Source organism: Crinia signifera, chromosome 2 (assembly GCF_055691185.1).
Source record: "Crinia signifera chromosome 2, ASM5569118v1, whole genome shotgun sequence".
In the NCBI taxonomy this organism is placed as follows: domain Eukaryota; kingdom Metazoa; phylum Chordata; class Amphibia; order Anura; family Myobatrachidae; genus Crinia; species Crinia signifera.
Window position 1 is genome coordinate 119,982,526 of NC_139218.1, and position 22,158 is coordinate 120,004,683.

General features: G+C 41.6%; 1 protein-coding gene across 1 annotated transcript; it reads left to right on the top strand.

Annotated features, from left to right (window-relative positions):
• The first annotated feature begins 13,866 nt into the window (after positions 1–13,866).
• On the top strand, positions 13,867–19,726 carry LOC146060006 (uncharacterized). The gene is made up of 2 exons (XM_083172774.1): positions 13,867–14,430; positions 17,979–19,726. The coding sequence occupies exon 2, from the start codon at positions 17,998–18,000 to the stop codon at positions 19,387–19,389; it is 1,392 nt and encodes a 463-aa protein (XP_083028900.1). The 5' UTR covers positions 13,867–14,430; positions 17,979–17,997; the 3' UTR covers positions 19,390–19,726.
• Positions 19,727–22,158: the final 2,432 nt, after the last annotated feature.

Below are 22,158 nucleotides of genomic sequence, written 5' to 3' on the forward strand. Positions count from 1 at the left end.
GAGATTGTGCCAAATAGGAGTCAAGGGAGATAAGATTCATCTTATGGGAGTACGAATCCCAGAGTTTAATATTACATTTATTGTAGGGAGCCATTTAGATGTAGCAGGTAGCATCATGGCTTCTGACTTGGAATAAATAATTTTGTAGCCGGACACTGTGCTGTAAGGGAGGTAAAGTTAAGGGAAGGAGGTCACTGGTTGAGTCAAGGAAAGGGTTGAGTCAAGGAAAGGAGAATATCATCTGCAAAGAGAGATATCTTGAGACTGGTGTGGTCCACTTGCACACCACGTATATTGGGATGGGCTTTAATTTGGGAAGCAAGCGGTTCAATTATAAGGGCAAAAATTAGGAGGGATAGGGGGGCACCACTGTCGAGTAATATTACAAATACAAATCGGAACGAAAGGTATCCCAGAATATGCAGAAGCTAAAGCCAGGAGACCACGAGAAAGTCACCAGAGGTACCGAAAGCCTCAAGAGCCAGCTTCAGAAAACTCCAGGATAAAAATTTTAAATTTTGACATAAATGGAGGGTCCAGGACTTTGGGAAATTTTTACGTTACATGCTAAAAAGACTATTCAACTCCCTTTCTAAATCTATGCACTAGAATTAATGTCTATAAATGTATTGATACATTTTAGGTTGTTATCTAAGCTTAAAGCAGATTTTGGGGCATTTTTTTTTCATTTTAAAGGAGATACTGTATATAGTGCTCTTTATACAGTATATAAAGTGTAATGGTCTAAACTAAAGGTTAAAGCTGCAGTTACGTTAAACAACTGTTTTAGTCACACCTAGCCTTGAGTTTTTTTACTATGGCCAAGAATCTTTTTTTGTGTGCACATTTTCGCCTGCAACGTTATCGTATTCACAGCAATGTGAATAAGGCATTAGCAGAACTTGCTGATTAAAATGTTAGTCACATGGGATTCAGTTGATCTCATGTGCCATCTGCCATGCACAAAATGCCTTAACTTATCTGTACATACTTTTTGATGTATATATATATATATATATATATATATATATATATATATATATATATATATATATACGGGAAGAAAAGATAGGGGTGCGCTAAATATACCACACTGTGGCTTTACATACAATGAATCAGATAAAATAAATAAAAGCAAGTAACATTTATTGAAAGGTTAAGTCCAGCATTCAGTTTTCATTTCACAGATTTTTTATGTGCCACATATAATTCAGATCCGCTGCCCAACGCGTTTCGTCCCTTGGGACTTCATCAGGGGCGATGAACAAATCGAAGCTAAAGTGTGAAGATATCTCCTTTGTATAATGTGGTCGAAGCTCTCTAGAAAGTTTATTAGGATTACCAATTTTTGAAGAGAAGAACTCTCTCAGGTTACGATTTTTATACAGAAAGATGTTCTGTTATATCCCACCACGTTTAGGTGATCTTAGTCTCTCGGGCTCAATTTTTGTGAGTTCACACAGAAGAATAGGTGTTCTACACGCAGTCTCTCCTATCACAGTAGGGGGTATGCAGCTTCAGATTTAAAATTTAAAATTAGTCTTCAGCAGACCGAAATAAATCCAAATGCAAAAGACTGTTTTGCAATTTCAACAGCCTCTGAATGTTAGCAAAGCCAAGAATCACAGGATCTCTAGGAGCCAGACACACGTCTTCCCTTTTAAAGGTGTTTCTTTTAATTGCTGTATAATGGAGGAGGACCAGCTGACAATGCCGACACAGCAGGAAAATCCAGTGCCGATTATCACGGTGACACCAAGGGGTGAGACCCTGTTATTTTCTGTGGCTCAAGTTTCTGAGATCCTCTTCACTGAGGACATTCCAGAGGAATCTGACTTTTCAAACGCTGAGGACATTTATCACAATCTGTTAAGGCTTCGCAAAAGAGAGACTGACTACCTGTTACATGGTTCATCTTTATCCGATTATTATCGGGAAAACTCATACCCCGCGGTTTCAGAGTGAGAAACACTCCTACAATTGGAAGGATGAATCCGGAATTTTGTAGGAGGTGGGTAGCTATACTGAATAGATGTAGCTTTGATTTAATGCTGCTCGTAATAAAAGAATCCGGGAAGGAACTGAAAGCAGTCAGATCTAAGTTTGAATCAATTACCTCTCTAAACCAAGACAAATTGACAGATACCAACTACGACAAATGGTGGTCAAAATTGTCCACTCAATGTGATCAATACCGCAAGGAACTTCTGCGTTTCAAAAGATCCACACTTATCACGGTGAAACAAGACTATGAAAGCAATATGGTGTACAGATGGCTAAGTGGCAACCATGAACAGTTTTGGGGCCAGCGACAAACCAAAAGACAATCCTGGCGCAATAAGAAAACTAGATAAGATCAAGGACAATCATCTCAATCTGACAGTGACTTTATGGTCATGCATTCTGATGAACCATCTACATCAGTACATACACATCTTCCTTTAGGGGTACGCACCCAAAAAGCACGGGAAAAAGACGCCAAAGAACCAGAACCAGAAGAGGTGGTCAAACCCAAAGGCTCAAGAAAAGTAACCAACAAAAAGAGCAATTAATATTCAACTTATCATCACGGGTACTAACTCAGTCGGAATTGACATTGCTTAACAAAGGTTTGTCCTTTGTACCTACATCAGCACATAAAGACTTTGAATGGCAAATCGATATGCATCGTACGAATAGGGGTCTGCGCCTAAAAGAGTTTTTTCAAAATTCTAAAGAACTAAACAAACTTTCTTCTAAGGAACAATTTTGCAACAAAAGAATTAAATCTAAGTTTGAACCTCTCTCTACTAATGCTTCGATTAAAACATATACCCGCATGTTGGATCAAACCATGAGTAAATACACCCAGGCTAACACACAAATTAATTACAACCTTTCTAGATCTGGGAGAAAAGCCCTACTTACCCTTAGTAAGGATAAATCGATTACAATCCGCCCTGCGGATAAAGGCAGGGGCATTGTCTTGCAGGATACTGAAACATATAGATCTGTTTTGCTGGAACACCTGTCTGATACCTCTACCTATCAGAAATTGACCAAAGATCCAACAATTGAATATCAGAAGGAACTTACTTCAGTATTAACAGGCTTTGTAAACCAGCATAAAATTGATCAAAGACTTTGTGAGGCGCTAACTCAGAAATTTCCCATCATACTGATTTTATATTCTTTACCAAAATTACATAAAAATTCCACTGAACCTCCACCTCGACCTATCATCTCTGCATGAGGATCCTTATTCCATCCGGTTTCTGAGTTCCTGGACTTAATTATACAGCCATTCCTTTCGTCTAAAAACACATTTCTAAAGGATACCACTACCTTTTTGAACCTACTGGACAGCAAAGCCAAAAATACATTGAATACAGACACTGTTTTATGTGTATTAGATGTGAACAGTCTATACACCTGTATCCCCCATCATTTGCGATTACAGGCCATGAGAATCTTTATTGATGAATTAGGTGAAAGATTTGACTTTGATAAACAAGTGTTCTTAACCCTTCTCTAATTGGTGCTGAGCAGGAATTTTTTTAGGTTTGATGGATGTCACTACCTACAAGTGTCGGGGTGTGCGATGGGGTCCCCTGTGGCCACATCGTACGCAAATATCTTTATGTTCCATCTGGAACAATTGTTATTTTTTCAAAATGAGATTTTTGCAAGTCATATTTCGATGTTTTCTCGATATATCGATGACATTTTCTTGTTGTGGCAAGGTGAGGTTAAATTTTTTATGACATGCATCAACAATGCTCACTCACCGGTTAAATTCACTTGCAAAAGTAGTACGAGCCAAGTTGACTTCCTCAATGTATGTGTCTCTTTAAATAACAATACCTTAAAGACGTCAATCTTTTATAAGCCCACGGACAGGAATACGTTACTACAATTTGGTAGTCAACACCCTCCCTCCTTAAAACGTGGATTACCGTATTCACAAATGTTAAGGGCGGCCCGAATAACTAGTGACCATTCTACATTATTTAATGAATTAGAAATTATTAGAAACAAATTTTTTGTCCGGGGTTACAATAATAAAAATCTATTGGAAAGTCAGCAGAAGGTCCTAAAACTGAATAGACAATGTCTATTACAACCTAAATTTAAACCACAGAATGAGGAGAGATTTACATGGGTGACTACATATGATACTTCTAGTGCAGTAATCCCCAAAGCTACTCGTGCAATCTGGCCGATAATAGCAACAGATGCCAAATTGCCGGGTCTTCAGAAAAAAAGACCTATGACATCATATCGCCGCAATCGAAATCTGCGCGATTATTTAGTACATGCAGATATTACTAAATACCAATCTCCTGTTTATTCTTGTAAAAAACCTGGTTGCTATCGGTGCCCCTCATGCACCACCTGCAATTATTTAATTACCGGGGATTCCTTCTGCCACCCCCATTCGGGTAGAAAATACAAAATGAATCACGTATTGACATGTAATACTCAATTTGTTGTTTATATGATTATTTGCCCCTGCGGCAAACATTATGTGGGGATGACAACACGCACTTTCAAGGAAAGAATGGGCCTCCATTAAAGCTGCGTTGATGGGGAAACCGATGGAGCAGCCCGTGGCAGCCCATTTTCGAGAAGCAGGCCATCAGTTATCTACTCTAAGATATAAAATCATAGATCATATCCCCCCTCTCCCTAGGGGTGGAGACAGAGCCAATCTTTTGCTCAAACGTGAATCATTTTGGATTCATACTCTTCAAACTGTGTCCCCTAAAGGTCTTAATGAACGTATTTCATGGAACAGTATCATGTATTAATGTTTGGTATTATAAATTGCATCTGCATATCCCACTGTGCTGAAATTGTAATACTGTACTCCTCATTAACAGCCTTCTTTTAATTTGTTAACAGCCGGAGCCACGTTGCTATGACAGCGGAGACGCTATAGTATTGCCTCATGAATATTCATTAACTGATGACATCATTCGGGAGCGACAGCTACGCCCCAGTGAAGCGTGCTGCCCAGCAGCCCGGCTCCATCTGTGTGTCACTCTTGGTGGTGATATAAGGTGAGCGTTTACATGTATGTATTACTTGATGTTCTGACGACGGGGACTGACGTTCCCCGAAACGTTAAATAAAACTTTGCAATTTCTTCAAATTCCGTGGTGCCGCCTCAGTGCTTCTCTGCTAAGTACTCTTGGTATTTATATATATATGGATGCTTATATATGGATGCTTACTCCACTGTCCTGGTTTGCAGTGGAGTAAGCATCCATATTCGCCTACTGCGGATTCTACTATATCTGTTTTTATTTGCTGAGTGTATGAAAGGAAGCCCTTTCCTTCTAGTCTGTGGGTTAAGTCCACACCTTGGACCCCATCCCCTTGGTTATATACACCTCTTGTTCTCTGAAAGAGTTATATTTGGATTTTTATCCTTGGCGTTAAGCTCCCATACCCACCCACCCGCACTGATTTTAACAGTACGTGTAAAGGAACACTGTCCTATTTTACCTCTGTCTGGATTTCTGGCCTTATTTGGCCTTGCCTTTGCCCCTGATGAAGTCGTGTAGACGAAACGCGTTGGGCTTCTAATAAAGAACTGCTTTTCATATTCGATGTCTTCGGTATTATTTTGAAGTATACGAACACTCCGTTGAATACAAGTGACTGCAGGATCACACCAATTTGGGACTATTTACCCTTTCTGGCTAGGTGGTACCATTAGAGCGCACTCTGGACAACCCCCCCCTTGCATTCTATCTTCTGTCTCTCACTAACAGGAGAGTCGTTCCAGAGGTGCAGCTGGTCGAAAGACCCACTCTAAGCGCAATTCCTGACCACATTGTATGTTTTATATATATATATATATATATATATATATATATATATATATATATGTGTGTTATCTTTATCACTTCTCACCCTTGGCATCTAACAAGTTTCTCAAAGTCTTTAACTTGTTTCAATTCCTCCATTCATGTTTAAATAATTTCACAGTCAGGTTTGATATAAATCTCTCTACTTAATTTAATAGACAGTATTTGTTCATAATATCTTTATTCAAATATTTTTTTGGGAATATTCTTATGTTATTGTTTTGTAATATTTTTAATGTGCGAAAGCTGTTCAGTATTGAATATTTTAGAAAATTGTAATTGAATAATCATCCCTTATTGAAATCAAATATTATGATGTTGTATGGAGATAACAAAGAAACACATTTATGATAAGCTAGGTTTAAAAACCTACAATACTAATTGTTTATGGTACAGTATATAGTAAGGATTTATTTAATGTTCTGTACTTGATAAAAAATGAATAGTGACCAAATGACTGTACCTATAATGATTTTTCAAAAAGTAATGCTCCTATGCAAAGTTTTTAAAGACAATGTTTAATATACCGTATATACTCGAGTATAAGTCGACCCGAATATAAGCGGAGGCACCTAATTTTACAACAAAAAACTGGGAAAACGTATTGACACAAGTGGGACCCTCACTCAAGTATAAGCCGAGGGGGGCTTTTTCAGCATAAAAATGTTCTAAAAAAGTAGGCTTATACTCAAGTATATATGGTATTTCCTAAATTCTAAATTGTGTTCTATGTTCAGATATTCTTTTCTATTTGTCTACTTGTCCTTGCGGAATCTAAGGTTATAGAAAAAAGGGCTTAGCCAATGGATCCAAAAGCACTTATGTTCCTGAAGAAACCACTTACTGAAGAAACGAACAGCTGCTCATAAAAGACTTTTAAATCATAGATGCAGACTTGGGGCAGAATTGACTAAAAGCAAAATGCAGCTAAAACTCTGAAAAAACTCTGTGTTTTGACTGCATTTTCTATATCTACAAAGCTCCAAAATGCAATACTTTTCAGAACTTGGACCTGTTAGGCAACATCATTATAGATGGTATTTCCTAATAAAAAGCATGTGTGCTTCTTTTCACAGAATTTCAATCAGATCCCTCCCAGCTTCCCAATGAGTGCCATCCAACACATGCACAGAACTACTCCTAGGTCATAAACCCAAAAGTCCAATCATCACAAAGAACAGCACATTTCACATTTTTTAGACACATGCCGTCAATATTAATGCAGGTATGCAGCCAATAATGCAGATATCCAAAATGCAAAGCATAGCACATCTGACTATTCTAATACTTTCACAAGGGAGCTAGTTTCCCATACATGTTTCTTTCATTAGAGCACTATGTTATTTTATATTAATTTTAGGAATCATTTGGTTTGAAAATGTAATCTCACCAACAACAAAATGTAATGTAGCCCGAGTTTGGCGGTAATGCGGGATGCTGCCCGAACGTGGATGTTTTATTAAAGGGGCAATCACTTACAAGGCATTGCTTGTAAGTGATGGCATGGTTTTGCATGTAACGTCCAAGTTCGGCTGGCATCCCGCACTGCTACCAAATTACATTCCTCTCCAAGAGTTTTATACTATGATTTTTATTTTCGACTTTTGAAAAGGAAAGACTTCTATTTCTGTGTAGATTAGGGTATGTAAACTGTGGAGCTTCCCCTTCAAGTCATATAAGGGTTTATATTGTTAGTCTGGTCCACTTTCTGTACAGTAAATAAGGTAGGGCATAAATGCAAAACATCTTTTCTTTTTTCTTCTATAAAGTATTTTTTATGTATTTTAAGAATGTAATTAAGTTAAAATGTATTTAGTCCCCTTCAACTCAGGTTCTATATATTATAATTTGCAGCTGTCATTTAGCAAAAAAATAAGAAATCTTTATCCTCCCAGATATACAGTATCATTGGCGAGCCTCCAGCAAAGGGGCTCCAGTAGTAGGCAATCTTGTTGACTGCTGAGAAGTTATGTGATCACATTCGTATCATATTACTTCCTTATTTGCCCCCTCAGCTGTGCTACTGCACATGTGCTTAACAGATGTCAGCACACGAGGTGCCACTACCTTCTATTTCACCTTTGAGAGCCTAGTTTGACTATGCCCCTGGAATGTATGTCTGTTAAATTATTATATTATTGTATTATACATTAATAACAATTTAATATTATGACCGGGATGTTCTAACATCCGCCACCCATTTTTGCCCCCCTCTGCCGGGTACCACATTTTTATTAATCGCATATGCGCTAACGTATGTGAATAGTAACGCAAGGGACAGCTCTTGAGATAAGAGCTGTCCCTTATGATGTGGCTCCGGTGCTGGACTTCCAGATCTTAGACTTGAGAGTCCCTCTGCACATGCGCTTAGTGACAATGCGGGCCGCGGGGCATGCTGGGAGAGATCCATGATGGATCCCTCACACAGTGCTGCGGTAAGAAGCCCATAGGCTTCTCCAGGGAATCACCAACTTCTGCTGACGATTCCCTCCACAGCAAAGACCCCACGGAGAGGGGTTAGAGAATTAGGAAATGCGGTAAAAACCCTGATAATGGTGTTTTTACCTCATTTTTGCGTTAGTGCATCCCGCCCTATGGGTGACATTCTATGGGATGAGATTTGTGTTTTTTGGCGAATATTAGTAAAAAAAATGGCGACATCGCATTTTTCCTTGAAATCGCATATTTAATAGGAGGCGCTAAGGGACGGATATCGCATATTATGTGCGATAACTCATGCGGACCAAAAGTGTGAGAAAAAAAATCGCATTTTTATCGCATCCAGATGTTTTCGTACAGAAAAGTATACAAATCGCTTATTTAATGGGATGCGTTTTTGCAAATCGCACTTTTAAGGTGTCTAATAATCGCACTTTTTTCAGACCAGGTTCTGTTGGGCGATTTGGCCCAGAACTCACTTTGGTCAAGTGCACAAATGGTTAATTTCAACACAGGTGCACTCAATTTCACTCAGAAACACCCCTACATATACCCCAACATCATTAAGGACACCTGTGAGGGTTTGAGACATGGAGATTTTGAAGAGTGGTTTGGAGTTGCTCATTTGTGATGTGGCCCATTTGGAGGAGCTGCGCAGGAGGGAGGAAGCTGCACACTAGATCCAGGTAGCCCCCCGACTACTGCGTACCCCACGTATGTATCGTGCTCGGCTGTACCTGGACTCCCTCTCGGATCAACAGGTTGTGGGGATGTTTAGGCTGAACCGCAATAACCTGTTGGACTTATATGAGCAGGTGAGAGATGATTTGGACCCTTTCGGGGGAGGCAACTATGCAGTGTCTGGGCTGCAGAAATTAATGTGTACCCTCTACTATTTGGCCACAGGCTCCACTCAGTCTGTGACCTCATGGTCCTTGGGGGTATCACAGCCCACTTTCTCTAAGCATTTTACTCAAGTGTTACTTGCTTTAAAGAAGTTGTGGCGGACATACATCAGATTCCCACTTTCTGAGTTGGAGTGGCAGGACCACAAGGTGGCTTTCTATAGACTCTCAGCAGTCTGTCACGTGCTGGGAGCTATAGACTGCACACACATTGGGATTAGGGCACTGCACGTGCGGGGATACGTCTATGTCAATCGGCGTGGGCGGCACTCTTTGAACGTTCAGGTGGTATGTGATGCTCATCTCAAAATCCTAAGTGTTGTAGCAGGCTTCCCTGGGAACTGCCATGACGCCTATATTCTGAGGCACTCAGCCCTCTGCAACCGATTCAACCAACAACAAATGCCAGAGGGCTGGCTACTTGGTAAGTACATTTTTACATATTACCCTCTCTGTCCTTATTTGTACCTGCTCAAATGTGTGTGTTTCAAGTTTCACAAGCATATTGCTCTTGTCCCACTGTCTCCTGTTTGCACAATGCACATACCTTACCATATAAGGCAATAACTTCCTATCTGTGTTTTAGGTGACTCAGGATATGGGTGTATTTCCTGGCTCATGACACCTTTGCGCTCCCCAGAGGGCCTTGCACAGCACCGGTATAATGAATCCCATATTGCAACCCGCAATGTGGTGGAGCATACATTTGGCGTATTGAAAAGTAGATTCCGGTGTTTGGACTGGTCATCTGGTACGCTGCTTTACCACCCAGCAAAAGTACTGATGATCGTCTAGGCTTGCTGCATGTTAAACAACATAGCCCTGTCCCAACCTGCCTATGTGGAGGAGGAACATGCAGCAGTCGTGCAGGAAGCCCAACCTACCACACCTCGGGTAGTGAGGGGTACGCATAGGGGGAATCTGGTGCGTACACAAATCATCAGGCGTTACTTTTCTGGTAAGCACATGTGCCCTGTATTTCAACTTGTACCTTTGATATAAGTGTACTCATTAACAAATAATTTAGCAATACCATCTGTTTCCACCCACATTTAGCCTAATACACAGAGCCCAACTGATGCAGCTGTTGGTGCTGACCTATCCCTTGCTGTAATCAACCTTGTAAGTACATTTGTAACATGTATGAATTAAGTTTGCTCTAAAACATGGCTCACCTGATGTTGTGGAACTACACGTGCCAGCATGCCCTGACACACTATAACCATTACAGTCCAAACAATGAGTGCCAGAGCTTGCTGGAATATGTAGTTCCACAACCTTTGACGGGCCAGAAGTTACCCAACACTACTTTTCAGCAATCCCATTGTTATATTCCATTACACTATGTCATATTTCACACAACAATTGCTTTAAAAATAATACACAGACAAAATGGTATGCGTTTAGACATTTTTACTGCAGTATAGTATGTCATAAACAACCTGCATTTTTGTCACTCAAACATTCGAACTGTCGGGGGTTGTAACAAGATGTATTGCATATTAGATGCAAATTAAAAATGTATAAAAAAATATGAATTATTTTCTCCCTCCATCAGGCCACCCTAAACCACTTCTTGAAGCTGCACCCAGGCCACCCCGGGTCCTAATACTCCGACGGGGTGGGGAAGTGGGGGAGCCACTTACTGGGGTGCTAGATACACTACTCAGTGTAGATGCTGCTGCACCTATGACATTGCCTTCCATCTGCTGAAGTTGTGCCTGCATACCTATTAAGGCATTGGTCTGCGCTGTGCACGATTGGCTAAGTTCAGCTATACTTTACGCAAGGCTGCCAATATGGCTATTCTGTTCCCATACAGCATAAGTAAGATCTGCAAAACGGGTGTCAATGCTATTAGCCATGCGCACATGAGCCCGTACACTCCTTGAAATTTTTCTTAATTGAAGAAAAGTGTGACGCATGTACCCCTGGATGTTTCCTATTTGCAGGCTTTGGGAGGCCATAAATTCTATTTGTTTCTCCTTGAAATTTACCAAGGAGTTAGCTACTTGTGCAGCAGAAGCTGCTGTATGGGGTGTGTTTGTGGGTGGGGGTGGGTTGGGTTGGGAGTCACCCCACTTGTGGGAAGATCACTCTGTGATGACGTCTGTATTTCCTCCTCAGCCGCTAAGGTCTCCACGGGTTCGAGAATGATGTCCATTTCATCCAACATCATCATAGAGGATTCTGTTGGTTGTGTTCCTAGTTGTACAGTACCTGTGGATACAGATGAAGAGGTAAGTACTGATGCATATATAGGTGATTCTCTCTTCAGTACTGTTTTTGAAAGGGCTTGAGATGCTGAACGCACATACCTAGGGGTGTTATGTACTTACACATGTACCCCGATACTGCATGTAACATTGACATTAATAATAAGTGAGATGGCTAGGTCAGATTACATTCATTTCCGTTGCAATGTAGCAGCAGGAGATGAATGTAGTGTGAGATATTGTTGATGATACATGGGTGTGTGTACTGTATGTGTAATGGTCTGTTTTTTGTTCATTTACCTGCTTCCACAGATTCTGCTCCAACGGGCCTTCTTTTCTTTGATGCGTGAGCACTTCGGGATGGACAATCTGTGAAAGGAAAGATGGGCAGCCTTTATGTACCTTGCAATGGATAAGCATTTATGGCAAAAATGCATTGAAATGACATTACTGGACAATACTTCCTTTGATTAAGGACTACATTATTTAGTCCCCACATTATTTGACATATGTTTTTCACCTGAATTTTTTGTTAGATTATTATTAAACTTTTTGACACATTACAACTGGTGGATAATCTGTGGTATGTAGGCATGGCAGCTTAACCACCAGTACACCAATGTTTTTTGGGCCACATACATGTTAAGCTGCTAGAAATAATGTTAAAGTGTTGATCAATATCAGCAGTTGTGGAACTACAAGGCACAGCATTATGACCAATTTGAAAGTAGGAGCAGGCAATTTTTTGTGCTTGACCTTGCTGGGCTATGTAGTTCCACAGCAGCACTTTACTTAGCATAACAATACAAGTGAACATTACAGTTTGAAAACATTGCCATGTATGTTTAAGATTGCATGTGGTCACACTTACCAGCTCTGGATGGCGTTGGCGACCTATCGGTATCCGCTACGTGCATGCCAGGCAGGACCTCAGGGGGTATGATTCTTTTGAGCTTGACCTCATAGGAGGTGTAGCATACAATGGTGGGGCTTCCTCCGCCAGTCTTGGTGGCCTCCTCCAACTCCATGGCCATTTTACTTTTGAGCTGTCTCTTGATGTCGTTGAACCTCTTCTTGACATTTCTGACCAGGCGCTTGTGCTGACTTACAGCGTTTACCACCTGGGTGATGTCCTTCCACATACAGTTATGGCCTGGTACATCGTGGCTGCGTTGCGCATACAGTGCGCCATGCAAATCGCGCCTGGATCGCGCCTGCTCCTTGCGCTATAGTCCCGTTATAGATCGCGTTATAACGTAACGTAATCTTGTAAATGTAACCTGCACTTACACTCATTGACCACCAGATGTCACTTTTCCCAAACAGTACAGCGCATGCGTAAAAATCTCTTCTACAAAACAGTGGCCGCCACGACTTTTCACTACGGATTTTGTCCTTACTTTACGGACAGATTGTTTTGTATTTATTCGCAGAAGCAGCTACGTACGGTCATTTATGTAATTGGTACAGAAGCCATGCTAACCTTTGCTATTGCTGGATGACTACTTAAAACATTATTTGAGGACCTACAGTATCATACTTTACACTACGGATTTTGTCCTTACTTTACGGACAGAGTTCTTTTCTTTTATTCGCAGCCGCAGTGACGTACTGGATGGTCATGAACTGTATTTGATTGGTGCAGAAGCCATGCTAACCATCTGCCAGGAGTAAAATCACAGGCAATAGTGGCCTAGCGGGTAGAGGCACGGCTTCACTATCTCAGTATCAGTAGTTCGATCCTCAGTTGATTACATTATATTTTTATTTTTTAAACGTTTTTTTTCGCAAAATAGATTTAGCTTTTCAGGTAAAACTCCTTGCCTTGAGGACCGTGTTTCGGGATAAAATTCGCTAACCATTGCTAACCAGCCACTTTTCACTACGGATTTTGTCCTTACTTTACGGACAGATTGTTTTGTATTTATTCGCAGAAGCAGCTACGTACGGTCATTTATGTAATTGGTACAGAAGCCATGCTAACCTTTGCTATTGCTGGATGACTACTTTAAACATTATTTGAGGACCTACAGTATCATACTTTACACTACGGATTTTGTCCTTACTTTACGGACAGATTGTTAGTACAGTATTTATTCGCAGAAGCAGCTACGTACGGTCATTTATGTAATTGGTACAGAAGCCATGCTAACCTTTGCTATTGCTGGATGACTACTTAAAACATTATTTGAGGACCTACAGTATCATACTTTACACTACGGATTTTGTCCTTACTTTACGGACAGAGTTCTTTTCTTTTATTCGCAGCCGCAGTGACGTACTGGATGGTCATGAACTGTATTTGATTGGTGCAGAAGCCATGCTAACCATCTGCCAGCAGTAAAATCACAGGCAATAGTGGCCTAGCGGGTAGAGGCACGGCTTCACTATCTCAGTATCAGTAGTTCGATCCTCAGTTGGTTACATTATATTTTTATTTTTTAAACGTTCTTTTTTTTTTTTTTTTTAAACTAATACAGTTACAGTAGTTGGTGCTTATCAAAATCTTTCGGACTTTTCCACAAACAAAAACGATAGTTAATACCCATACTGTACATACTGTACTGCGCTACAGAGAACGTTTTTTTTCAGCAACAATAGATTTCTCCAAACTCAGACACAGACCGACACCTCAGACAATAAGATGTTGATTGCAGTCATACTGTATGTTAATTTCAGTCTGCCTTTTTGTTTCGCTGGTAATTGTACATAATTCAAATGCACCTATCAGCTTCATGAAGGATTTCCTTTGTCTCTGCCAGCATAAATTCAGCTACAGTACATTAAAATTGTCAAACAATCCAGTTTGTTTTTCTGCATCTAAACCGTGTAGAATTGCTACGGATCGTCTCTTCATCTCTTGCCTGTATACAAGCACGAGATTCTACCTGTACACCTGGACTATTCATTCTGCTGAATCCAAAGTCAAGTTGTTGCTGCTTTCGTGTTTCTACCGTTTTACCATCATACTGCCTTCCTTCCGCAAGAACACTACTGTATCTTCTCGCTGGAGCAGTAAGTACACTATACAGTAGTACAGTCATTTGTACATTTCACTGATTGCTGCATTACAGTATACAGTAAGCAGCACTACAAAACGGTCCCTGCGCGGAAGCGCTCGGTTCCCACCCTTCCCTGAATGAAGCTGTTTCCCTTCTTTCCCTACTGTTCAAATGCACCCGGTGCAGAATACTGTATACTGTACAAGTGCCATTTAGAATATTGTACAATGTGTTAAAATTGCCTGGTGTGTATGGGCCGCAAATCCCCGACTAGCGATGACAGTACTCTATTAGGGTGGGCTACTGTAGGCTGCTACTGTAAATACTAGTTCTCTTCGTAATACCATTGGTGTAATACCGTAAAACACGTATTTTTTCCTCAAACGAGGGGACCGGTGTTTTTCTCATGTTTACAGACTGTTTCGCAGAGTCAGTCAGTAATAGGAGCACATGTGATACAGTATCGTGATTTTCAGCCATGTTGGGAATCGAGATGGCTGCACAGTGCAGTAGAGATAGCGCCATGTGGAATATTGTACAATGTGTTAAAATTGCCTAGTGTGTATGGGACGCAGATCCCCCGCTACATTTGCGAGGGCAGGATCAACTTTCCCTCCCCCTTACTGCACTTCTGCTTCAGGTACTGTACCATACAGTAAGTACCATAATGAACAGTGCATGATTCTCTTGAGGACCATACAGTACACACTAAACGTTTTTCATCTGAAAATTGCCTGGTGTGTATGGTCCAGAGTTCCCCGACTAGCGATGAGAATACTTTATTAGGCTACTGCAGGCTGCCGCAATGGGTATTGTCCGTATAATGTGTAATAAATCCTGGATTGGGGTATTGTCAGTAATATTGTTGTAATACCGTAAATAACGGATCATTTGGCATTTTTTCCCGCATACTGTACTTGTAATTGAAGTAGTCACAGCAATAGGATCACGTGGTATCGTGATTTTCCGCCATTTTAGGGATCAACATGGATGCCACATACAGTACAGTGCAGTGCAGTAGAGATACTGTAGCGCCATTTAGAATATTGTACGTGTTAAAATTGCCTGGTGTGTATAGGCCGCAGATCCCCGACTAGCGATGACAATACTCTATTAGGGTGGGCTACTACTGGCAGGCTGCTACTATGGGTATTCTCGTATAATCTGTGCAACTGTAAATACTGTTGGTGTAATACTGTAAATACTGTATACTGTAGTAACGTATTTTTTCGCAGTTTGGGGATTTTTGCGCATATTAATAGACTACTGTATTTCGCAGACTCAGTCATACTGTTTGTGTAAAAAATCCCCTAGCTGTGTACAAAATCCCCTAGCTGTGGGTGTTCGTATTGTAATACTGTACAGTAATTACTGTACAGTAATACTAGATTACAGGTATCCGGAGAACCAGAATACTGTACCAGTTTATTTTTTTATTTTTTTTATTACATTTTTTATTAATTCATTGCATTATTATTATACAGCAGGAACAGCATGTGGTGTCATTGCATTATTATTATTACAGTATACAGAGGGAGCAGCCTGTGGTGTCATGGCATTACTTTTATATTATACAGGGGGAGCAGCCTGTGGTGTCATGGCATTATTATTATACAGAGGGAGCAGCCTGTGGTGTCATGGCATAATGCCATGACACCACAGTCTGCTCCCCCTGTACAATAATAATTATGACACCACAGGTGGCTCCCCCTGTATAATATACAGTAAAATGAATGCCATGACACCACTGGCTGCTCCCTCTGTATAATAATAATAATGCAATGACACCACATGCTGTTCCTGCTGTACTGTATAATAATAATGCAATGACACCACAGGCTACTCCCGCTGTATAATATACAGTAACAATAGTAATACCATGACACAAATTATTATACAGGGGGAGCAGCCTGTGGTGTCATTGCATTATTATTATACAGAGGGAGCAGCCTGTGGTGTCATGGCATTACTTTTATATTATACAGGGGTAGCAGCCTGTGGTGTCATGGCATTATTATTATGCAGAGGGAGCAGCCTGTGGTGTCATGGCATAATGCCATGACACCACAGGCTGCTCCCCCTGTACAATAATAATGACACCACAGGGTGCTCCACCTGTATAATATAAAAGTAATGCCATGATCACAGGCTGCTCCCCCTGTATAATAATTTGTGTCATGGCATTACTATTATTAATAGTAATGCCATGACACAAATTATTATACAGGGGGAGCAGCCTGTGGTGTCATTGCATTATTACAGATACTGTATGTCGTTTTAGATCATGTTAACTTACTACTATCCTGTGTTTTATCCTCGACCAGGCTCCTCCTGTCCTGCTGCGGCTCCACACATTTCTGTTCCCCTCTCTGCGGCCTCCTGAAGCGTCCCCCACGAGTTGCTCTGCGGGCGGCCCCAGCCTTCCTCCAGTCTCTGAGTGCAGACGCGTGGGTGGGAGGCGTCAACGTCATGACGTCCACACCGCACCCAGCGTCTGCCGACTGCCACTGGGGATAAGAGGGAACAGGCTGCCGGCCGGAGCCCTCCTCCACGTAGCCGTGGAGGCCGGCGGCCATGTTGCTGTGGCCTCAGACATCATTTAAAAAACCACAGTAACATGGCCGCCGGCAGTGAAAAAACAAACAAACGGCAATGCGGCCTCAGAAACGGGCGCGGCCCGCAGCACACCTGCCAGAGCGGCCTGGGGGGCAGATGGCATCCTGCCCCCCGGCCCAGCCCGCCCCTGCCTCCACCCCTCCTAGTCTGTCTGTCTAAGCCCCATCTGTTAACGTACTGTACTTTTGTTTATCGCTTCATCCCTTTTATTGAAAAAAAAAGCTCATGTCTATGCAGTACGGTCACATAATTTTCGGTACTTGTGACTTACAGTATCTGGGCAGCCAATGTTGAAATTGTATGCCAGTACCCTAAGCATGCGATTTGATGCGATTTCCCTTGAAATTCCTTTGAAGAGAAAATTGCTGTTGCATTGTATGCTATTGTATTGCATGCGATGCGATTTGATGCGATTTTAATACTGTACTGTATGTACAGATGTACCCAGATGCCTGTTTCATACAGTATGTGAAATGGCCCCCCAGACCCCATTTTTAATTGTATTCCCACCCTGATGGCTAAATGCCCCCATTGTTAACGCCACCCCACTATCAACGCCAACCCGAAGCGTGGCGAGCGGCGGCGTTACGCGTCCTCCGACCTTTTCATACCCCCACAATCCACGTCGGCGTGGAGTTGATTTTATATAGTGTGGCGAGCGCAAGTGGGGTGGCGTTAACAATGGGGGCATTTAGCCATCAGGGTGGGAATACAATAAAAAATGGGGTCAATTGTATGATTGTATGCAATGCAATTTGACGCGATTTTAGGTGCGATGAAGAAAATCAGGCGCCCAAATAAGTCACAAGTACTGTACCTACTGTAATTTTCACTACTGTAATACCATAATACAATACTGTATGCTACTGTATTGTACTGTAACTAATGTACTGTACTGTACAGTATGTACTGTATTAACTTGAATCTTATTGTTGTGTATTGTAGAGTGCACTGCCTACTGAAGATGGTGAAAACAAAAAAATTCTATTCTGGAGAACCTACACTTGCATGTCCCAAGAGAATGGCTGCATTAGTGCCAAACATTAAAAATAATATCGTTAAGAAGAAAGCAGGAAAAGAAAATATTCCTGTTGTCAAACTACGGAAAAATGCCAAGGCCAAGAACAAGTCTTTGTTCGCGACTATAGGAGAATCTCACGATGACTGTCTGGTGCAAGACATTAACACTGATGCACAGCAAGACATTAACACAGTGACAGATGTGTCAGTTCCCGTAGATAATGACTTGCACCCTTTGGAGCTTCACATTACACCTCTGGAACAAAAATCTCAATCACCGTCCCGTAGGAAACTTAACTTTCTGGATCACAACCCACCACAATGTAGCTGCACAGGGCTGGTGAGAGACATTTTGGGCAAGATGACCCACCTGGAAACCCAAAACAATGGACTGTCTGTACATGTGGATGAACTGAAAGCGGAAATTCATGTACTGACAGGACAAATTAAAGTGCTGTCAGGAGGTCTGATTGACATGCTTGCTCAAGCCAAACAATGGCAAGCTGCTACAGGGCCACCCATTACACCCACAACATCTAATCCAGTACAATCACAATTTGACTGCCCTGATGCATTTGAAACAGAGGATTTTGACTTGGAAATGACCCAACCAACCACATCTTTCCACTTTTCGGATTTGGAGATGACACCAGCTTCATCCAACCGATTGGCCAGCCCTAGCATGGACACAGAAACTGTTTTACCAAATGAATTGGTGAACATGGACACAACACCAGTGTCATCTCACTGGTTGCCTGCCACACATAATGCTTCAGATACACAACAACGTCAGACCAACTTAACAAGTACCCCACTGACATCTCACTGGTTGGCTGACAGACACAATGCACCATCCCAAGCCTCTAACAACATGGACACTGCAATGGTTGCATCATCCCAATTGTCCCCTGGAAATATGATCGTCGCAACCTTACCTCAACATCAAAGAACATCACCTCTACATGAAAGAACACCTAGAATCATACCCAAAGAATTGTGCGCTGTGGGGATTTCCTTGCCTGACATGCCGCTCAAAGTCATCACAGCTGAGGGTGTCAACACTCTCTTTAAAGCAGCGAAGATGGAAATGCACCGTTATGCACAACAGATTTTCCAAGAGCATGTTTCTTTTGACCTGTATAAGAATTGGTGCAATCGGGTCAATTATGATGGGCAACGTAATAAATTTGCAATCCCAGAAAATCTGCGCCTCGATATAGTGACACGGCTCATGGGGAAATTTGAGCTTACAAAGGCTGATTGTACAAAGATAAAGGACACTATAAATGGATTGCTACGGATGCCCAGAGTTACACGCTGGACGTGCTTACTGTAGCACAGCAACTGGAGACGTCTCTTCAAACTGGCATCTACTGTACTCACAGAACAAAGGACTGGCAATGAAATGGAAAAAAAGTACGTTTATGATCTTACTGTACTGTATTTCTCTCCCTCTCTCCCATCCCCTTCCAACATACAGTACTGTATCTCTCTCTCCCCCCCCCCCTGACATCCTTGTGACCATTCAGTACTAACGCTATTCTCTTTTCTTCTCTCCCCATGCCACTCTACAATGAGCAAAATCAAGCGAGTTTGGGACCGAGAACAAAGGACTGGCAATGAAATGGAAAAAAAGTACGTTTATGATCTTACTGTACATTACTGTATCTCTCTCCCTCTCTCCCATCCCCTTCCCCTGCCAACATTTCCCCCCCCCCCCCCCCCCCGAAACCCTTGTGACCATTCAGTACTAATGCTACTGTATTCTTTTTTCTTCAACCCTTATCCACCACATGCCACTCTACAATGAGCAAAATCAAGCGAGTTTGGGACCGAGAACAAAGGACTGGCAATGAAATGGAAAAAAAGTACGTTTATGATCTTACTGTACATTACTGTATCTCTCTCCCTCTCTCCCATCCCCTTCCCCTGCCAACATGTTTCCCCCCCCCCCCCCGAAACCCTTGTGACCATTCAGTACTAATGCTATTCTTTTTTCTTCAACTCTTATCCACCACATGCCACTCTACAATGAGCAAAATCAAGCGAGTTTGGGACTGAGAACAAAGGACTGGCAATGAAATGGAAAAAAAGTACGTTTATGATCTTACTGTACATTACTGTATCTCTCTCCCTCTCTCCCATCCCCTTCCCCTGCCAACATGTGTCTCCCCCCCCCCCCCCCCCCGAAACCCTTGTGACCATTCAGTACTAACGTTATTCTTTATTCTTCTCTCCCATTATCCACCACATGCCACTCTACCATGAGCAAAATCAAGCGTGTTTGGGACCGAGAACAAAGGACTGGCAATGAAATGGAAAAAAAGTACGTTTATGATCTTACTGTACATTATCTCTCTCCCTCTCTCCCATCCCCTTCCCCTGCCAACATGTCCCCCCCCCCCCCCCCCCCGAAACCCTTGTGACCATTCAGTACTAATGCTATTCTTTATTCTTCTCCCCTTATCCACCACATGCCACTCTACAATGAGCAAAATCAAGCGAGTTTGGGACCGAGAACAAAGGACTGGCAATGAAATGGAAAAAAAGTACGTTTATGATCTTACTGTACATTACTGTATCTCTCTCCCTCTCTCCCATCCCCTTCCCCTGCCAACATGTGTCTCCCCCCCCCCCCCCGAAACCCTTGTGACCATTCAGTACTAACGTTATTCTTTATTCTTCTCTCCCATTATCCACCATGACACTCTACCATGAGCAAAATCAAGCGTGTTTGGGACCGAGAACAAAGGACTGGCAATGAAATGGAAAAAAAGTACGTTTATGATCTTACTGTACTGTACATTATCTCTCTCCCTCTCTCCCATCCCCTTCCCCTGCCAACATGTCCCCCCCCCCCCCCCGAAACCCTTGTGACCATTCAGTACTAACGCTATTCTTTTTTCTTCTCCCCTTATCCACCACATGCCACTCTACAATGAGCAAAATCAAGCGTGTTTTGGATAGAGAACAAAGGACAGCCACGCCTTGCAAAAAGCTTTGTTGTGACCAACAGTACTTTAAATTATTGTACCTAAAATACTGTATGACTTTGTCCTGTTTAAATTAATGTGCTGTGTTTTTTTTATTTTATTTTTTATTATACTGTATTTGAAGTCCCCACACATGATTCAAATTGTACAGTATGGTACTGTGTAAAGAAGTTTTGGAAAGATGTACTGTACTGACACCTGCCCAGTAGACTGTACTGTAATAATTACAAACTGCAAACCATCTTTAATGAAACGTACTGACAGTAATGATTGTTATAAATTTTTTATTAAAAAAAAAAAAAAAATTATATTAATTCTAATAATAAATTGAAAATCCGATTTATTATCATCTGCAGCATTTGCAACACTCTTCTTAATTCTTCTGTGAAAATAAACAAACAAACAATGTACAGTTTTAGAACAGAAATACTGTACATGTTGAATACTGTACTTTACAGTACAGTAAGCATTACTATTACTACAGTATACTGTACTGTACTGTACTTTACCTCTATCCATGGGTGGATTTGGATGAGGGGTGGAGGCTGCCTCGTCCTCTTGTACCCTTGGCACTGTGGAAAAATGAGAAAATATGCTTTAAAAATAAAGTTTTTATTACTGTAGTATTATTATTATTACTTGTAATACACTAGTTACTGTATGGTTATTGCTGTAAAGTACAGTAAGTGTGCGATATGACGTGCAGCATATGGCAGCAGCTCAAAAGGGAAGGAGGCTGCTGCCAGGGCAATAAGATGTAATCCCTGGCATCGAGCAATAAATCCCTGGCATCAAGCATGTAACATCTAGCAATGAGAATGCACTGTAGGTAATACCACTTTCACATCGCAGACCCGTTTTAAAAACCGGTATTTTAAACCGGTAATTAAAACGGGTCAGAGCCTTAATAGTGGCCAGATTACCGTTTTAAATGCAGGTTTCAGTGTCATTCACATTGCAGTTGAAACGTTTCATTCTGAACACGTTTCAAGGCAGTGTGTGACCATTGCCTGTCATTATTGCCTGTCGGCAGCAGCGCGGAGGGGAGGAAGAGTGTCACAGTCTGAGTGCTGTTGCTGCTGCTGTCTATCCACTCGTCCCTTCTTATTTAC

Bases quoted from the DNA above. Each gene is read 5' to 3' on its own strand.
- LOC146060006 (XM_083172774.1), top strand. From the start codon at position 17,998: ATGGTGAAAACAAAAAAATTCTATTCTGGAGAACCTACACTTGCATGT.